Source organism: Pollicipes pollicipes, unplaced genomic scaffold (genome assembly GCF_011947565.3).
Source record: "Pollicipes pollicipes isolate AB1234 unplaced genomic scaffold, Ppol_2.1 Scaffold_4002;HRSCAF=4701_pilon_pilon_pilon, whole genome shotgun sequence".
NCBI lineage: Eukaryota > Metazoa > Arthropoda > Thecostraca > Pollicipedomorpha > Pollicipedidae > Pollicipes > Pollicipes pollicipes.
The window spans coordinates 24603808-24623646 of NW_023596420.1; the positions used below are offsets into that span (position 1 = coordinate 24603808).

The 19839-nt window shown below is 52.7% G+C and overlaps 2 protein-coding genes across 4 annotated transcripts in view; one reads left to right on the plus strand and one right to left on the minus strand.

Annotated features, from left to right (window-relative positions):
- LOC119093970 (protein amalgam) overlaps positions 1 to 13671 on the plus strand; it is a 49060-nt gene extending 35389 nt beyond the window's left edge. Inside the window, exons 5-13 of one of the 3 annotated variants that reach the window (XM_037217003.1) lie at positions 617 to 685; positions 1108 to 1261; positions 8970 to 9067; positions 9313 to 9487; positions 10171 to 10310; positions 10819 to 11017; positions 11476 to 11590; positions 12426 to 12449; positions 12786 to 13671. In XM_037217003.1, coding sequence (XP_037072898.1) covers positions 617 to 685; positions 1108 to 1261; positions 8970 to 9067; positions 9313 to 9487; positions 10171 to 10310; positions 10819 to 11017; positions 11476 to 11576 — 936 coding nt within the window. In that variant the 3' untranslated portion in view covers positions 11577 to 11590; positions 12426 to 12449; positions 12786 to 13671. The remainder of the gene's footprint in view (positions 1 to 616; positions 686 to 1107; positions 1262 to 8969; positions 9068 to 9312; positions 9488 to 10170; positions 10311 to 10818; positions 11018 to 11475; positions 11591 to 12425; positions 12450 to 12785) is intronic. The other 2 variants (XM_037217004.1, XM_037217005.1) reach the window with 2 other exon arrangements.
- Rpn11 (regulatory particle non-ATPase 11) lies at positions 13672 to 18503 on the minus strand. Its single transcript, XM_037217006.1, has 2 exons — positions 18332 to 18503; positions 13672 to 14804 (listed from the first exon to the last, which is right to left on the minus strand). The coding sequence occupies exon 2, from the start codon at positions 14752 to 14754 to the stop codon at positions 13819 to 13821; it is 936 nt and encodes a 311-aa protein (XP_037072901.1). The 5' UTR covers positions 14755 to 14804; positions 18332 to 18503; the 3' UTR covers positions 13672 to 13818.
- Positions 18504 to 19839: the final 1336 nt, after the last annotated feature.

Sequence of the window (19839 nt, forward strand, 5' to 3'; positions counted from 1 at the left end):
TCAATGCTGCACATAGAAAGAGTGCTCGCTTATCCAGCCCCACTAGGTCACAACTGATGCACAAAATGGTGAATGCACAAGGTGATTTGCTCCTGCAAAGCACAAATCCATTTTTGCAAATGTTGCTTTATGATCGGATGTGTTGGTAGCCGTCCGGCCTTGGCCTCTGTTAACTACAAAAGTTACTCTGGGTTGCCTTTCTCGCGAGTGACAAAGCGTGCCGGTCATCGGTGAGAAGCATCTCACGCTAATTGCAGCAGAAAACTAAAGCGTAGTCATTACATCGTTCTATAAGCCACGGCCCTTCGGCCGCTAGAGATGCATCTATTTGGGCGCCATGATGACCAATGGCCGTGGTAATGATCTAGCTAGTCTGGTCCCCGCACCGGAAGCCGCGGCTAAACATCCACCGCCTGGTTATCAGGTGGCGCGTCGCCGGCGCGCCACGTCTGCCGCGGCCGCTGACGCGACGGCCACCGGGCCCCCGACAGTCCCGCGGCCGGCCGGCGTCGTCACGCACAGTCTGGCACGCGCCCTGGCACACTCACTAATTGCCGACCGACCGCGACTACGTCCGTTGGCTGCCCGCTTTACGTGTGTTTTGGCTTTATTTCAGCGTGTTGAGGATACCGAAGGACCCTATTTTGACAACGGAGATTTTCTAGCGACAACTAGTTTACCAGAGGTATGCTTGCTTTATTAACTGTTGTCGTTGGTAAACGGCCGGCGAATTTTCCTTTTGCCAGCTGGGGAGCTAGTCGTGCTTGTGGCGTCAGCTGACTCACCGTGCGGTGAGACGGCATGAAAGTCGTGATGTAGCCTCACAATATCTCTGTCGTGCTGCAGAACCATTTTCCGCTTTAGAAACCGTTAGTATTTGGCAAGTTTCATGTTTACGCTCGCTTTCTATTTCCCCCGTATCAGCGAGTACATCGGACTCTTGCTTTCGTCGGGGTACATTTTTTCTCTCAGTTCAACGGACGGGCATTGTTGGCGTAGGAAAAGTTAACGGAATGACCCGGCAAATATTCTAGACGAGGATCGCGTGCAATTTTGACACGGATGGTTGATATGACCTGACCTGACCTGACCTGGTTCGTCCGGCAGGGCGACGACCTGGTGTTTTTGCAGGAGGACTCGTCCCGCGGCGTGGCGTTCACCATTGACAGAGTGGAGCCACACGACACGGGCACGTACACGTGCACGGCTCAGAACGGGATTGGTCCGCCGGACGTGCTCACCACGCGGCTCGAGGTGGTCCGTAAGTGCCCCCCCCCCCCCCCCCCTCCTCTCCCTCTCTCTCTCTCTCTTTTTCTCGCCGTGTGCAACGGGCATGTCATTCCGGCTGTTGCATTGTTCGTTGAACTTTGCAGGGTGACCCCAAACTGCACGTTGCTGAGCGCATTTGCGTGTCCTTTCGTTCTGCAAACTAAGGACACGTTTCGGCCGTCGTTGCTTGTGGGGCGATTCTGGTCGAACTGAGGGCTATCTATACCCGTGCGACGTGCCTGCTGCGACTTCAGCACCCCCTGCCTTCCCTGCCTTACTCCCCTAGCTCACCAACGTGCGCGCCTCAAAGCCGCCCCCATCCGGCCCTGTGTGCCTGGGCGTCGAGGTCCCTGTCCTGCCCTGTGTGCCTAGGCGTCGAGGTCTCTGTCCTGCCCTGCATGCCTAGGCGTCGAGGTCCCTGTCCTGCCCTGCGTGCCTAGGCGTCGAGGTCCCCGTCCTGCCCTGTGTGCCGAGGTGTCGAGATTCGAGCAGAACGATTGCATCGGCACTATCAGTGCCCCCCTCCCCCGCCATGCCCCCAATGCCTCTGTCGTGTGTCGGAACGTTGCCGGCCCCGATCGAGAGAATTCGGTATTCGGCCGACGTTTGGGGCTCGTTGCTGCGCATCGCCGAGCGCCGCCACCGGCCTGGCGGTCCTGTCAAGCGGACAGAACGGAGCCGGGCCGGGTCACTGCCCCGTGGCCCAGGGCGACGGTCGGCCGCGGCCCCGGCCGGCTGGCACCTAGCCAGGGGACAGATGGTGGACGTCGACCGCTGGCGAAGGCATTTCACGTCACTGTCACGTCCACGTGGTGTCGGCGCTCCGCGCTGGCCCGGGCTCGCGCTCATAGCCGAGACACGCGCCCAGGGCTCATCCTGACGACCGGGTGTCGCTGATTAAACACACGTGCTGCTGTTTGCTCAGCGTCACGCAAAACCTCGCACGGGTGCAGTCATTCCATGGCTCGTTCAAGATTGTTTGCATTTTTGCTGCTCTTCCGCAACGCATTGGGCCCTGACACCGTTGGCACGTGCTGAGTCTGCAGGCATCGATCAGTTAATGTCGTTGTCGGCAAAGTGGCATGGCTCCTTTCCCGTATGTTGTCTCGCCAGAACTAAAGATATCGTCTCTCTCAGACCAATGCTGCCGCCTGCACCGTATCAAAATAGCTGGTATCGTTAGTCCCAGGGACAGTGGAAGTCGGGGTCATCGGTCACTGTCGGTCATTTGTTTTAAGTCTGCCCGCAAATCCTTAATGGCCAAAGTTTAGCCGGCTCCCGCACCCCTGTCCGGCCGCGTACAACCCAGCAGGCGCCCAGTGCCCAGCTCGCTGCGCCCATGACCGTAGCCGAAGCAGCCCGCCCGGCCTGCCCAGTCGGCGGCCGGCTCAGCGTCTCGTCCGGGCTAGTGTCGGCCGGCCGGCAGGTCAGGCCCGCCCAGGGCGGTCGCGGAGGGGGGTCCCGCCGGCTGGGACGGATCACGCACCGTGCAGCGGCCCGCCGACGCAGTTGAGGACGGCTGCCTGGCTGAGGTGATGGGTCCAGCTGAGCAGCTGAGAGCAGGCGGATGCGCTCGTGACGGATGGGCCGACAGGCAGCTGTTCTGCGCCGTCCTCACCCGTTACTGGGCTGCGACTCGGGGTGATTGGTCAGCGTTGGATAAATATGAGGATAGCTGCGGCTCCGAGACGAGGCCAGAACGTCGCACGAAAGTAGGAGCGTACGTTTCGCCTATTCGGTCACATTAGCTGGTAAATCGTGCAGCATGGGGTCGCGTAAACACCAATCAGCAAGCAAAACACCCGGTCGTGCAGCTGAAGTTTCTAGCCATTGCGAAGTTCAGTGGCACTGACTGTCTTTTCACTGGCCCGTCTTTGGTGGGCCCCGCAAGAGAGCGGCTCGCATGATGACACCACTCCCGGATCTGTCCAGCGCCCGCCTATGGGTGTCCTTCGTGCAGCGCCGGCCCGGGGGCCTGATGACGAGGTTCAGCTGACACCACCGCCGGAGCTGCCTCCCTCTCTCACGGCCTGACCCGGTCGGTCGGCCGACGTCGCGCCCCCATCCGGCGAGACCACTCCCGGAACAGCCTCCCTCCCACGTCGTCTTGCACCCATGCCCGGTTGGCCAACACGGCACCCCCATCCGGTGATGTCACACCGGGGTCCTCCGCCCCCGGTGTGACATCAGGCGGCGTCGATCCCACGGGACAGGTCACCCCGCGCCACTTCCGGCGGAGCCGCCAGCCGTCACGGCGCCGGCCGGCCCGGCCGCGACCCCCGCCCCCCCCCCCCCCTAACCGCGCTGCGGGGACGGGAGACCGCTCCGGATCCTGCCGCAAGACTCAGGCACCGCATCCTGAAAAGCACGGAAAATGATGCAAACAGCGCGCTAAGGTCATTGTTTTTACTCAGGCACGTTAACATAGATGGCAAACTTAACCGTGGCAGCGTTTTTGCTTTTTCATTGTGTGCAATTGGTCAATTTACATTTCTGTGGTTTGTGCCGTAAAATCGAATCAAAAAGCAACGCAAACGTGAAATGACAAATAGAAACAAGCGACAATGTAAACACGCATATGGAGGGATCAGTTACGGCTATTATGACGACAAACCATGATCCTGCTTCTGTTTATCCGGTTTGCGAGTATCGCATGTTTTGGCGCCAAATTTATAGTAATGCTAACGTGAAATGACCTACAGTATGGTGGTTTAGATGAGATCCCTTTCTGTCAGTCATGTCCATTTGTGTCACTGAGGAACACATTCAGCTGCTGAGGCCACATGACATCACATCAGACGTCAGCGTCTGTTTCCGCAGACCCACAGCGCTATCGGCATCTAGTCATGACCATTTTGGGACTGTGGGATGACGAGGGATGTTAGCAAAAGAGACGAAGAACTACGCGCACCTAGTTAGTCATCCACCGAACGTAAGCCAACACAGGGTGCCCTATGCGGTGTACGTGCTGGGCGCTTAGATGGGGCCTGCGCCAGGGGACATTTAAAGGGAGTAAACCACCTTCTTCGTATTTTTCATTTATTGTTAGATCTGACACGTCCGACTTGGTCAGCAATGCCAGCTTTCAGAATCCGCTGCGAGCCACCATCATTAAAGCTCCACAACCGTGGTGAAGATTTGCAAAATAGGTCAGGGGATGGGAGTGAGAAATAGCTCAAAACCTACCTCAGAATGAGCAAAAAACGGGCTTCATCCTCGCTTTGACCCCCTTTCTCTTAACTTCGGGACTGAAGACTGTTCAACTGAAAAAGAAAGCAAACCCCTGCTACACCACGACTCCTCGCTCTATTTCGGCGGATAATGCTGCCGTTGAACATCATTTTTATTTTTATTTGGGGGGGGGGGCGTCAATTGTCAAAGCTAGCTTTCGCTTACCAACATATGGTCGATATTATTTGGCTTTAGATCTTGTTGGACCCGCACAGCTTCGGGAACAAATAGTTCCAGCTGATGTACACAACTGTGGGATGCTGCCACAGAAGTCCCTGCGGCGGGGGGCTGCAATACGGGCTGCAGGCTGGAAGGCAGCACTCGCCTCGCGCGTGTTCAACACGGCTTGTGTTGCTTCTATGGTGGTCGTTGTCGGATGACGACCGTTATTAGTGTCGTTGGTTAGAGTCGGTAGTCAGGTTTTCATAACTGTTACATTAAATGTTTACGTCGAATTAGAGATCGGCGCATTTCAATGGCTTTCCCAGATGTAGACGACTAGAAGACTCGTCACGTTGTGGGGTGGTAATATGTGACTGATTTGTTTTCATTCGCAGAAAGTGTACCGATAAGACATGGTGGCAGAAAAACGAAACTTATTGGACGCTGTAAAACTTTAACCACCGCTGGACCTTTAAAACGCCATACAAAAAACTAGACCAGAGTCAACAAGACTTTTAGCTCAAAACATGCAGCAAGTAGTGAATAAAGAATATACACAAGTGAATATGATACGAGCTCGGAGATTTACATCGGCTAAGTCAGCACGATTTAGCTAGGCATGACATGTTTATATTATTCGTTCCTTATATTTGAGACGCATTTTCTAGAAGCTGTCTTCAAAATTCATCTAATTTTGACCCTAAATGTTCTGGCTCGTACTTAGGCTCCAGAAGGTGAGGGGGGGCAAACCCACCGTTTGGTGAGGGGGGAACAATTCAGATATCGGGGGTGGAGGTAGTGAATCACTCGATGGGATGCAGATCGACATCCATGGATCTGCCCTTGTTGTGTTGACGATCTGACAGTAAATCCACTGGAAAATCTTCGATATCAAAGCGAGCGGCAAATCTCTGACCATTCCGCAAGGCCGATAATAAATTGCGGCAATACGATTTGACGGTGCCATTTGACAGTGCACGATGACAGTTTGGGACTTCGGACGCCAGAAGCTACGATTTACACTGATGATGCTCCAGCGCGTCAGCGAAAACACAACGAACTGAGTTCCGAGGTCGTGGGAAAACTTTCCAGGTAGTCACGATCCGGTGGCGCCTCGGCGCCCCTGGGACCCCGCCGGCGGCGCGGGATCCCGGTCGGCTCCTCTGCCCGGCCGGCCTGACTCCTCGCTGTCGCTGTCTGTAACACAGCCGAGCGCGCTGACGCTGCGGATCAGCCTCCAGCTGTCAGTTGTACTCTGCTGCTGTTCACTGGAACATATATCAGCACACCAGCGCTGGCGCCCGTCTTTGTGATTTGTCAAAAAGAAGCACGTTGTATTCGCAGCTCAACGTTACCCACGTCAGGGAGACGCAACTTGGCGTAGTTTCTTATCATTACTGCACTTTTCCGTTCCTATAAATATATACAACATAACGCACCGTATCCCTTACCTGGCCTCCTCACCAACCTGATCGGTTTCAGCCAGTCATGTAGTTTAGCCGAGGGAGTCCAGAATCCAGTCATCGCACAATGCGTAGCCAGCGACTTGCGGTCCTGAGCCGCGATCCACCGTCTGTATTCGCAACGGGCGTGGATGTAACAACGATTTGGGCCCTGCGACGGCGGGCCAGAATGTCAAGGAAACAGCCTGAGCATTACTAGCATCTTGAAGTGGAAAATCGCGAAACGTGTGTATTTTTGGACGACAGTTTTGGGAGAGAGACAGAGGGCTATGTTGGCAAAGTCGGTGTATGTGCCCATCCCGTCTCTCCACCCAGTGGGTATATTTATGTACATGGATTCCATTCACGCTCAGTTGTGCTTATCTCGCCTTCCCAAATGTGTAGCTTGGATTGTAAGGAATGAATGGAGCGGACAGATTGGGCTCTGGTGCAGGTTATGTAATCTCGGGCGATGCGAGCATTTAATGGCTCCGACAGGCCGGAATGGCATTTGTCCAGGAAGGAATTTGACGAGCAATCGAATATTACCCAATTGACCGCAGAAGGAACGCAGGATTGACAGCAAAGACCGGCATTCTTTATCGAATTCAATAGCTATTTTTTTGTAATCTGTTGTAGATCAGCGAACCGATGTCCACGTTACTTTCAATTCGTTGATCTAAAACATAAGCAGGTGGTCTGTTCGCGTTAACCCTTGTAAAGTGCGTTTATCATGATGTGTCAAGCTTTCAAAGGGAGTGCTCCACATTTATATGGGGTTTTGAGCTGAAATAACAGTTCTGAAGGTCTTTCTAACAGTTCTGAAGGTGCTGTTCATAATCCTGCATTTTCAAGCTCTGAGCCCCTCTAGCTTCTGAGCTACATGCCCGCGAAAATGTGGAATATTTCGGGCAGAATTTTTGAAGGTCACCTTGGTACTGATGACATCATAATCACCTCATTTAAATGCTGCCAATCCATAAGCCAATCGGTGATCAAGACGAAGAAAAAGATCATTGTTGAGGTGTTTAGATCTGGCTGTCGTGAGCACGATGTCCAGATATAACAGTCATCAATTAACTCTCAATCAATGTTGTGCAAGGCGCGATGACATAATCAAGCCATGACTGCATTGGGGAGCATATTTACCAAACAAAGAATTGTGCTGTCTAGAGCAGTTTTCCTCTTCAAATGGATGCCAGTAGTTCTGTGAGCTTGTTTCATCATCATCAAGCATCATTTTGATGCTTGCTTCAATATATTCAAATGTGAAACATTCCCTTTAAGCAGACACACATCCGAGCAGTTCAGTTCAGCAGGCAATTCATATGTGATCGCAGCAGGTTCCGTCGCATGCCACCATCATGTAAATTCGACTTCGATAGCACATCGTGGCGTAGTGTCCGGTACTCAGTGCTAAAAAACAAAGCCACCAAACAAGCCTGCAAAGTACGATAAATGGGGCATCCTGTTCAGCCCTTGTAAAACTAATCACGTGCGTCCATCACGTGCATCAACACACAAACACACTTGAGATGCCTGTGATTCCTGGTTAACGGCACGTTTGCCCGACAAATTGCGATCTACGGTAAAGGAATGGAATGATGACGTTCTCGTGGCGGGACTAAGGTTAGTAAGTCATCAGTAGATCAAATGCAGAGATTTAGATGTGACATGTGCAGCAGGCATTTCATGTTTTGCATACATAGTTACATAACAGATATAGCAGACAGTCTAACAGAGCTAATGGGGGAGGTGAAAAAGGGAGACTTGAAGTGTAACCTTTCTCGAAATAAGATAAACAGAGAAGAGCAAAAAAAAAAACACGTTAGACTAGTCATTCCCCATATGTCGTCCCTGCCCTGCCCCCGCCCGCTCGCCGGCCGCCGTGCCTCTCCGGCCGCCCGCCGTCCGCCGCTGTCTGCGCCGGTCCTTCCGCTAGCTCCCCGTCGGCAGTCGGCCCCTGTCGCCACTTCCGCCGGTCACCTCCAATCTGAGCGCGGGAGCGGCCGGCTGGCCTGTGACGGTTATGTGCCGCGACGGCGCCCGGCGGCCGTCCCGGGGCCGGTCCGGCGCCGCATCTGGCCGGCAGACCGCCGCCGAAGGGGGCAGCTGGACGCCGTCGCACCGGGGGGCGGGGAGCGGCATCAGCGCCGAGGAGCTGGACACTGAACAATTCTACTCAGCGCTGCACTTATGTGTATGCGTTCCACCGTATTTGCATTCCAGGGGGAGGGCATGGTAACAAAGCTTGGGACTTGAGCGCCCAGTTGGGCGGTTCCGATGCACAAGATTATGAATATGATTCGAGGTAGCAGCAAAGCCACGAGAACAGTGCCTATTAGCGATGTATGCGGAAAAGCATCGTGCGTGAACCTCGGCTAAGCCTATCTGCAAGTTCTGGGCCGCAATAAATGGGATAATAGAATCGGACTCGACCTGCACTGTTCTGTTCCCTGTGGCTCGGCTGGCCCCATCTTTGCGACTCGGAATCTGACTTTGTTATCATTACATCGATCATGATTAACTCCTCTGTAGTGCAGTCCAACACATGTCCGGTTTTGCAATCGCGGTGGGTTCTGATTTAATGTAGACACATTGGGTAAGCTTGCATGCCTTGAATAGCTATGCCGCAATTCCTGGTGAGTGGTGGCAAGAGGTCAGAGAAACGTCTCCTAAGTTCAAGTGGCTGCAATCTAGCTTGCCCCAGCTGTGTGCTCCAGTCTGCTCGGTGACTGTGACCTGACCTGTGGGCTACAGTCTGCAGGGTGACTGTGACCTGACCAGTTCGCAGGGGTAACCGTGACCTGACCTGTGTGCCCCAGTCCGCAGAGCTGACAGACGCCTGGCCCGCTCTGCCCCCAGATGCGCCGCACATCTCGGTGGAGCAGGCCGTCGTCCGTACGGCGCGCGGCCTCACGGCAGAGCTGGCCTGCAAGGTGTTCGCCAACCCGCGTGCTGAGGTGAGAGGTGCGGTCTTTGCAGCTCTGTGGCCGGTGAGCCTGCCCGGTCGCCAGCGCTGGCCCTCACTGGCCCTGCCCTCGCCGATGGTATCAACGATAAGGTTGTAATAAGGAGTACTGCACAACACAGCAAAGCTGTACACACACTCCAATACGTACATTGACGACACCGCGCCTGTTGCTCTATAGGTTGAATGTTCGCTACCTGTGGCGTTTTGGTATCAGTGTTTCTATATGCTCACCAGACAACCTGGCAAAAGAACGGCCTGGACCTTCCCGTGAGTTCGAGGTACGAGACGACAGTCTCGCGCCGCTTCTTCTCTCTGAAGATCCGTGATGTGAGGGACGAAGACCTCGGCAATTACACGTGCAAAGCGAAAAACAAGCACGGTCGCAGCGAACACCACCTCACGCTCACGGGTGAGTGGGGGGGGGGGGGGCGGGCAGCTGGCGGTCTGCCAGCAGACCAGTACCGCACCCATGTGCGCATCAGACTAATGTCGTACGAATGAGCTGGTATGAGGAGTGCCACTTTAACGTGAGTTATATGATTCAAGTTGGTTGTTTGGATTAGAGCCCTTTCGATCAGAAATGATCATTTTAGGGCTATGGGATGAAGAGAAATGGTTAACGGCGGGGCTGGCTTACATGCGACGGGGGGGAGGAGGCAACCGCTTTAACCCGCTGTGTGCGCTGGGTACCCGGTTGTGGTCCCCCTTCCCACGAGGCTCATGGCCCACTCGTGGCCGTCGCATGCAGCCTGCCCTGGACAGGCGGGGTGTCGCGAGGATGCAGGATGAAGCGAGATAGAGGATAAGAGGAACGGATGATGATTCAGAAACAGCAACTTCCTGGTCTAGCCGTGTGATGACCGTGCCATCCCGAAATTGAATGAACCTTTCTGAAGAAAAATTAAGCTGTCCATTGCCATGAGATGGATCGCAGTATCACGAATTGCGCCAGATTTGCCTCCATTTTGCGTCAAGGAACTGAGCTAATCAGGGGTTTTGACCAGTTCACACGAATGCCTTGTCAGAGTTCCAATATCTGCCTGCCACCTAGCAAAGCGTGCTTTAACCTGTAGTATGTCTTCTGGCCGCCAGGGTTGCCGGGTAGCCCCGAATTGCGACTGAGCAAGCCGGAACGGACAGCGGCCGGTAGCTTGAGCAGCCGCCTCTCCTGGGAGCTGATGAGCTTCTCTGCACTGGAGGAGACTGTGGTCACCCTCGTGCAGCTGGACCCGGTGAGCAGCCGTCCTACGAGAATGCCCTACCCCGCCCCGAAAACGCAACGGATTGTGGGATGACCCTGCTGGATCTGGGATGAAAGATCATGGGCGGCTGGGTCAGCTGATGTTTGCATGCTGGTGATGCTTGCACGTAAGAAGTGTCTCCTTTCTATTGCTTATGCATTTCATTCAAAGATATGCTTAGATCAAGTACAAGACGAGACAGGAAAGTGACGCGTGCTTTCACCATATGGTAAGACGTAATGGGGCATTTCTTTACGAGAACCACTTCACCTCATCGAGGTCAAGACGCATACATTAGGTTAAAGCGCTCATCAATATCTATCGGATTCCTTCCCTACGATCGTGCCTTCAGTTCCAGCACCGTGACAGCCACACTGTGGCGCTAAGCTGGTTCCCAAACCCGAAGTCAGACCCGAAAACCCGAAGTGTAACCGCTAGCCTGGACGGTAAGGTGCGACAGAGCGTGACGGCGCGTGACGGCGTCGTGACGCGTCGACAGGCCGGTCCTGAGCCCCGGGAGGTCCGGCTGCCGGGTGTGTCCTCCCGTTCAGTGGCCAAGAGCGGGCAGCACCAGCTGACGCCGCTGCAGGAGAACACAACGTACCAGGTGCAGGTGGAGGCGCGCAACCAGTACGGCTGGACGCCGCCGACCTCCTTGTTCTTCAGCATCTCGGCTGGCGAGCTGATCCTCACGCAAGGTTAGCCGATATCGACCCCCCCCCCCCGAGGTCAAGGGATGGAACCCCTCTCCGGGAAGACCGGCCATACTCAGAAGTCGTAATATGCCTCGAACAATGACAGATAGCATGGTTGCCTTGCATACTGCGTACATCTTGTTCTGATGATGAAGTCGGCTTTCTCTGACCAACCGCTGGCGTATATTACATTATGGGATTCGAATGCGACGCGACCTCACATGCAAACATCCTGACGTCTGCTATTTCTGTACAAACTCCCAGGTGTGCGACCAGAATAGCCATGTTGAAATGAGGTTAGCGCAAATAATTTGGTTACGTCGGTGTCGGAGCGAACATTGCGCCTTGACCTGAAACGGAGGCAGTGCTGCAACCGACAGGGTGTAGACTGGAACTGTGCGCGTGTGCGTAGTGAACCATGCCGGCGTTTGGCTGACGGCCGTTCCGTTCCGTGCTCCCAGAGCCTCCCCGCCCGGCTGAGTCCACGTCCGGCGCGTCAACGGTGGGGCGGCTAAAGCTGGTGCCCATCATGCTCATCGTGTCGCTGTCGTGTTTTTTCTAGTGATTACCTATGAGGTGAGTCGTGGAAATGACACATCACGGCGCGCTGGTAACCGGTCAGGTTTACAAGCGAAGCTGCTCTAATTTTTTGGCTGCGAGTGTGCTATTTTTTGTTTACCCTGTGTGTATAATCTTGGTGACGACTGCGTTCTCATGGCACGATGGGCCGGGTAAAACTATGCCCCAAGTGATGGCGTCTCGAAATGGCAGTTGTCTGGGCTGGCTCATGGCCAGGGCTCGCAAGTATGAGACCTTCTCACCTTATCTGCCTTATATCTCCTGAAACATCGCGTGTCGTGAGCATCAATGAATTAAAGGAAATAACTTAAATAACTGGGTGTCGCATTAGCCTAATGACGACCATCAATAAAACTGGCGGCAAACCTGTGCCAGTGATATGTGCCAGAAATATTTGGTGATTTTTCAATACATTTGAACCGACCACCTGTTTCGATATCAAAGTGAGTCATGACACCGATGTCATGCGCGCTCTGATAATAACCACGCTCATCCTAACGCCGTTCGGTCAATTGGCGGAGGAGGCGGCAGTGCACAAGTTTTGCACATCATATTAGATCACCTGAAGGTGCATACACATTATGACACATAAGCTCACGTCGCACGCTTAACCCTGTAAGGTCAAATACCATCCAGAACACGGTGCATCTGTTTGATCTGTTTCTGCTCGACACCTCTACCCACGGGATGGCTCCGTGGGCTGACCGCAACAGACACTGTCCGCATGTGCGCTCCAGTATGAGGAAGCTCTGGGCATACCGTCGCCAGCTACGGTGCCCGTCACGGCTCGGCTATGCTGAACTACTAACTCAGAATAACCTTGCTTTTTCAGACGAAACATCCCTTCAGTCGTTCGGTAAGAATTATGTTGCAGGCGTTTGTTTGGATGTTAAATGAACTACACAGCATGTAACTCGACAAGAGTATTAATTTCGAGAATCGACGGAGCAGACATGATGTTCACGAACAAAGGTTTAGATCTTCTGCGTTAGGTAATGATTACTAACAGTCTTAACTGGTTTTTACCTACAGACGTCCCTTGCATACGTTTACCGGATGCAAACTATTAGCTAGCGTTGCATGAAAGGCCATGCGTTTTCGCCTGGCCTGTAGCAGCGCTGTTCTGTGCCTGCGCTGCTGAAAACGCAGCCGCGCCTGCAGCGCCCCTCACGTCCCACCCGTGCCCTCCCAGGTCGGGAAGAGAATCCTGTGCCACGTCAGCGCCCACGTCCTCTTCATCGAGGAGATGTGACGTCACGTCACGTCCGCGGCACCGGTGACGTTCTCGCCTCGCACTGACCGCGAGATGGGACTCGTGCCGGCGCTGCCTGGAACCAGAGCCCGCGGCGAAGCGGGGCGTTCTCCGTCTCTGGCCACGCCCACAGCCCGGCCCGTTCAATCATCGTCCTGCCGTCCTGCGGCCGTTGCCGGGGCAACGGGCAGAGAGCACGCGCGCGATCGCCGCGGTGGCTCTCTTGCGACCACATAGGTGAAAGAGACAATTACGACGTAGGCACTGTGATGCTGTCTTTTGTTGAGGCGCTGTACGAACGATCGGATGTTCGCCTTTGCTTGTGGTGTATGCTTATTTTTGTGCGGTGATTTGTTCAGAAAGCGAGCGTGTTCGTTGTTTTCGAATGCTTGTGACACTGCCCTGGTCAACCTCTCACGCAGAGTCCTTACGATTTGCGCCTACCTGTGAGCAGATCCGAGCTTTGTGAGCGTAATCGAGAACATGATTCGTCAGATCAGAAATAAAGTAACTAGAGCCAAAAGCGCGAACAATGAAAAGATCCCCATTTACTGCGCATGGTACCCAGCCCGTACTATTCAGCTTTGTTAAAGTGCAAGTGATTAAGGACATGGAACCAGTGACAATCGCCGAGGGCTACTGTTTGGCCGCGGTAGCGAGGTCACTCCACTGAAACAGCGAGTAGCCGCTTCAGTGCGGGCGCGGATTCGTCGATCCATCGTTGAGCGGAGATCTCGTGCGTGCAGACACGCCCCAATATCAGCAGCGACGGTGCTAAATCCCGAAATGAGCAGTAACTGGATGGCCATAAATATAAAACAGCAACATACGTTTTACCTGTATTTTTTTCAACGAAAATGATGCAGCGAGAAAACACAGTACGCGTCCAGGGCGGCGCAGTTGCCACCACCACATGACAAGGTTCGCCTGGTCAGCCCGTACCGACCTCACCGGCCGCAACTCCGGCCGGCGCTCACTTAAACACGACCGTGTCCAGCATAGCGCCCAGACACTGAACGATGTTGGAGGTCATCAGGGTGCCCACCTTCTCCTCCAGGTGCCGCTTCGGGTCCATTTTGCCGACGTTCTTGATGGCCAGCTGCTCGGGCGTCATGGTCTCCTCCTCCTCGAGCGACTTGTTGTAGCTGACGGCCAGGTCCAGCATCTCCTTGACGGTGCGCTCGTTGACAGAACAGTGCTGATGATAGTCCTGCAGCTGCAGACCGTCCATCCACGTCTCCTTGTTGAGGTTCATCAGCATGCGCTGCTCCAGCTCGTTCTTCCGGTAGTTGATGGAGATGGAGTAGTAGTGCCGGTTGAGGCCGTGGATGAGTGCCGGCAGCGACGGCTTCTGCAGGTGGCCCAGGTTGGAAGTGGTCTGGCGCGGCTCTTGGCCCAGCACCACCACGTTCGGGTTGATGAGCCGGAACGCGTCGATCACCACCTTGCCCTTCACCGACTGGATGGGGTCGACGACCACGGCGACGGCGCGCTCCGAGAGCGCCTCGAAGCTCTGCTGCGTGTTGATGTCGACGCCGGAGAGCCAGCAGCCGAAGCCGGGATGCGAGTGATACCAGCCGACCACCATCTCCGGACGGCCGGTCTGCTTCAGCATGTCCAGCATCTTGGCCTGGAACACCGGGTCCACCGCCTCCACCGACACGCCGGTGCCGGACTGCGGCATGGCGAACACATCGATCACGCGCACCGTGTACTCATCCACGAACTCGCCCAGCATCAGGCCCATCACCTCCATGGGCACGCCGGCGCGGCCGTGCTTCAGCATCTTCAGCAGCGCCAGTGACGAGATGTAGACCTGCTCGGCCGTGTCGACCGTCGGCCCGTCGCCAGAAGGCGCCTGCTGGCCGAGGTTCGGCATGCCACCGCCCAGGCGCAGTATCCGGTCCATCTCTCGCGGTTGGCGGGCACGCGGGGCGCGCTACTCACGGTCGGCGCCGCCTGTCAACGGAGGGGGCGTCCTGTCAGCTCGCCGGCTGGTGCCACAGGCCCACCAACACGAGCACCACCCACCCCTGGATTTCACCGGTACGGATATACCAACGTCTACGCAGTACGAGGCGGATTCAATCAATACTGATCATACAACGAGTGTCACTGTCACATGTTCATCCGAACTTCACTGTCAGATGTTCATCCGAACTCCATCAAGGGTGCAGTTCGCATTCAACACGAAGGCGTCCAGAAATCCTCCCCACTTCTCGAAAGAAAAGAGGGTTCAATCCGTGAACAAAATGAGCTTGGCAAGAAGGGATGGGTAGATTAACTCATTTTCACCACACTCAGCACCCTTCCCAACTGATTTGGCAGCAGTACATTCTTTAACTAGGTACAAATTGCATCTCTAGCCTACTCCATAAGCACACCGCGCACAAGTCGTGCAGAGTCTTCCGCTTCATAAGTTCGTGAATTTTGTAGGATGGACATATCCCGCATTTAGAGCGCGTCACTTAATACATGTTTCACTTGATTTAAAGGGAAGGCAAAACTGGGATCTGTGTGTCTTAACGTCCGATGCCTCGCAGCGATATGACAGTCCGGCACAGACGCTGCGTCAGCTGTGTTTCGGCACCCCGAAAGGGGGAGCTCCGCATTTGTATAGGGGTTTGAGCGGAGGTAGCCATTTTGAAAATCCTTCAGTGCAGTTCACGGCCCTGCCGTTCCGAAGCCATAACACCCTCTGGTTTCTGAGTTAGACGTCCGCGAACTTGTGCAGACTATTTCGTGCAGACAATGCCATGATCACCAAGGCCTTTATGACCACAAAGAAACGTCACACAAATACCGCCACCCCACTGACCATGCGGTGCTCAAAGCCAAGATAAACATAATCGACGAGCTATCAGCATCAGCACCAGCCTGGTGTACATAAGCAAGATTTCTGGCAACAATAAAGTTCAATGGGCTAGAAAGCAATGTTAAGCATGGAGTGCCAGTTTCGACCACGAATCACGTTTCGTGCTGCACAGTACATCAAGTTGGGAAGTGGTACTAGTTATGATGGAAATATAACTGTCGTTGCCATGAGCAGTGTTTCACTCCACTTGATTATTCATAGCAAGCATCATATATGATGCTTGTCTCACTATTTGTAATGTGTAATGCTCCTTTTCAAGTACCTCGAATGCTGCACCATGGTAGCCGATGCTGAATGACTCCAACGAAGATGAAAATACCACCGTCGTTGTCGCCGATTGCTTGTTTACAGCTGAATGGTGCATTTGTGCATGACGGAGCGGGGGATGACGATTTTTTTTTCTTTATTTCCCATAGACGAGCTCCACTTTACACATGTTTGATCTACGCAAGCTGTTAAGCGCATTTGTGAGGGCATTATGCATATGGATAAGACGGTAGTAACAGCCTTAAGCGTCGTAGAAAAAACGGGGGAATCAGGAGATGGATGGGTTGATATTTCGGCAACATGCCTTCATCAAAACGAATATCAGTAGTAAATTCGAAGTTGTCTACCAATCCTACTTTAGAGCAATGGGATCGCAACAACAAAAAACTGGTTCGAATTCCAGCAATTCCAAGGAGCAAATTCCGGTTGTGACGCATACATGGCTAAAGCCAACCGTCATCCAGTCCTTTTAAGGACTCCCTACATCTGACAATGGCCGGAGAGTTTAATGGCCGAAAAGTTGTGTGAATGCTATACCAACACACCAGATGGAGACAATGGTCCCAATAATTATGCCACCTATGCCACATTATGGCATGCACTATGTGCATAACTAGGTACTGAAACAGAATTTGCAGCATTAAGTACATAAAATGCAAATTGCTTTAAAACTAAAGCCTTTTTAAAGCTGGCGAGGGTGTCTGCTTCCCACCCATTGTGGAGCAGGGTTTGAGTTGCTTTTGGCACTCCCTGTTTGTTCTTGACAGATATGACCTGCGGCTGGTGGCACAGGCTGCGCAAAAGCTCATGTGATGTCAGAGGACAGGATGGGCCATGCCCAGCTTTGCGGCACATTAAACTTCTAATACTTAACTCTGCTACTGACCTGGATTTGCAAGCTCACATAGTAGGGGTCAGGGTTCTATGAAGGGCCAGATAAAATATTTTAAGAGTAGCCATGGTTACAGTGGTTGTGCTTCACTTACAACTGCTCCATTAAAATGGGAAGAGATGAGGAGAAAGAGATTGTGATGAGGAGAGAAGAGCTCTGGCAGCATGCTAGGTAAGCATATTTTGATACTGGAAACTCTCACATTTCCGCCTTTATGGGAAAACAGGGCATGGCTGGGCTTCAGATAAATGAAGTGATCTCCTGTGTACTGCTAAAATAACAAAAATTGGTTTGGTGGAAACTAAAAGGTTGTTTTTGAGCCTCATGACTAATCCCACAATAGCATGTAAATGATAGGCTACAGTGATCCTGAGTCACAAGGCCAAATCCCCTTATGAATGCCTGGTCACAGGCCTTGTTGGCTGTAGGAACTGGGGCCCTGGTGTGGGTGGCATTTGAGCACATTTTTTACATATGGAAGTTACCCTCCATTAAGAAGGGTATATAAGCATCACCATAGTCCCCCTCCATTCTGGAGAGCGTGCATACAAACATAGCCTAATTTTAACCATGGTGCAATAACCTGGCAGGATTTGTTTGCCTTAAACTTGATGTTTTTAAGATTAAGTACCACTGACTAGCACTTCCATCTAGGTGGCATTTCCAGTTGCTTAACACTTACACTCCAGTGCCAATGTCTTGAATGTTTCCATTTGTCAAATACTAGCATCACCGTGTTGATGTTTTGAAAGGTTCTTTTGCATGGAAATCCTTTAGGGAACAAAAACGTGTGACGCGGCCAGTCCACAAAAGCATCCACTGAACCAATTTGTAGTAGTGCTGAGCATGGTGCATGTATATACCAAGCTTAGTCTATGCAAAACTAAGCAGGATTTGTGAAGCATTCATTATTGACAAAAGATTGCAAGGTATCTTTGCTTGGAATGACTGATTGACGTAACATCCCTAGAAACATTGGCCCTACATGCTGAAAAACTGTGATGAGCCTGTACAAACTCAAAGCACTTAGAACACAGTGCACCTAAATATGCCTGACATGTTCAATGAAAGGTAACAGATAAACCATAGACCATTCAAAGCATCATGCATTTTTGTTGTCTGGCTTTGCAGGAAAACAAAAAATTTGATATGATGCTGATTTGATGATGTAATGGTTACAGACTTCATATCATAGAGCCATTTCCCACAATTCTTAACTGCATAATTAATGGCAACACCTTCAAACTGCGCAGCAGGTGCATTGTAAACCAGCTTATTTCCATGCACGCAAAAACACTTGATGGGTAGAGCTTCACAAGTCTCTCACTGAGCTTTTGACATGATCGACATACAAGGCAATATGACAGTACTCATTTGCTCATCAGTTTTCATTTGATTCTGCACTCGTGCCTAATCACCTTTAACTTGCTTCGTCCATCGTTTGGTACCTACCTTCCTGATAAAGAATGACGAAAAAGAACTCACGCCCACAATGTTCACAGGTACAAAACTTTTGTACGCTTATACTACGGTAGCACCGACAAGAAATGAATTTATGAGTTAAGCTCAAAACATGCGTTGACGGCTTTGTCCGCCGGGCTCCCCTAACTGTAACCACTCCGACCCCCTGTTCTTCTGTGAGCCGCCGCTGACGCCGCACTAACGCCGGAGGCGCGCCAGATTCGCCTCATTGTCTGTCATGCAATAGTTCCAGAATACGCCAAAACGAGCCACGACTAGCGGAAAACTGGAGAAATCTAGCGTTGACTGCAGAAATCGAAATATCTCGTGAATCATCATAGCGTATGAAAAATAAAGGATGTGATTTGCACATTGCGTGCATAAGGTGAAGCCATGAAGCCATGAAGCCACCAGTCCACAGACGGTCCCGGAGGTTGAGGGACAATCAGTGCGGATCGAATCGCCATGAGAAAAAATCCATGCCAGACGTCGCCCCAGAGCACTCCAAACACGCTTCTCTTCCGTGGCCCTATTCCCACGTGCCCATCCCGGACCGAGAAATAATGTATGCAGTACGGAACTGCAAGTAAGGAAACGAACAAAGACCATGGCCGGAACTTCGCGAGAAGAAGCCTGTGGAACAAAATTCATGGGAGAGGCACATTCGGCTGGAGAAGCGACACTCTTACTCGAGGAGAAGCGGCACTCTCGCCTGGGCGCTCTCAGAGAAAAAAGCCGCACTCCGCCCCTCGGGAGCTCTCAGTGGACGGAGCCACGACTGCAACTCTGCACTCGATGACCAAAGCTGCCAGCGTGTACTTGGAAGAGCTGGCACGAACAATGGAATATGTTTAGCCTACCCCCAGCTCGCATCGCTCCTGAGCATGTCTCCTCACCTATCTCCTACCCCTACGGCCCTACTGCCTTCGTCAGAGACGAGCGAGACGCGAAAACACTGCCATAAAGTTACCGGTCAAAAGAGGCTTCACCAGGATGTGATGCGATTGGCACAGGCCAGGCAGGTCACATTGCAAGTGAGGTTTGGTCACTAGGACGATCACGAAAGAGGAATCGTAGTGCGCGCGTGCAAAGTAGCGCCGTATGCCTAAGTGATTAAATGTGGTGTTGATTCCAGTACGTTAGGCACCCGAGTGGGTCTTAATTATAAGAGAGAAAGCGATGAATTAACATGGTGGAAACTAACAGTAATCCAGTCCTGCATGCAACGCTTGATGATACGTGTCAGCTGAATTTGGTAACCACGAGTTTTCAGCGGGAAATGAAGGGTAGAGAAGGACGGACTTTGTGACTTGGAAACATACAAGAGTGTTCTTTATTTACGACACCCACAGTTCAGGTTCAGGATGTCAATCTATATTATAGTCTATGGCAGAAGTGTTTAAAAGTTTTGGCGTGAATTTTTCGGGAGGTGGCAAGGCCAGGTGGGTCGCTATTTGGGTATCGAATTGTGGGCGTGATCCGACTGGCGGGACGCCGTG

What these genes read in the sequence shown, in the direction of transcription:
- Rpn11 (XM_037217006.1), bottom strand. Translation starts at nt 14,754, where the DNA reads ATGGACCGGATACTGCGCCTGGGCGGTGGCATGCCGAACCTCGGCCAG.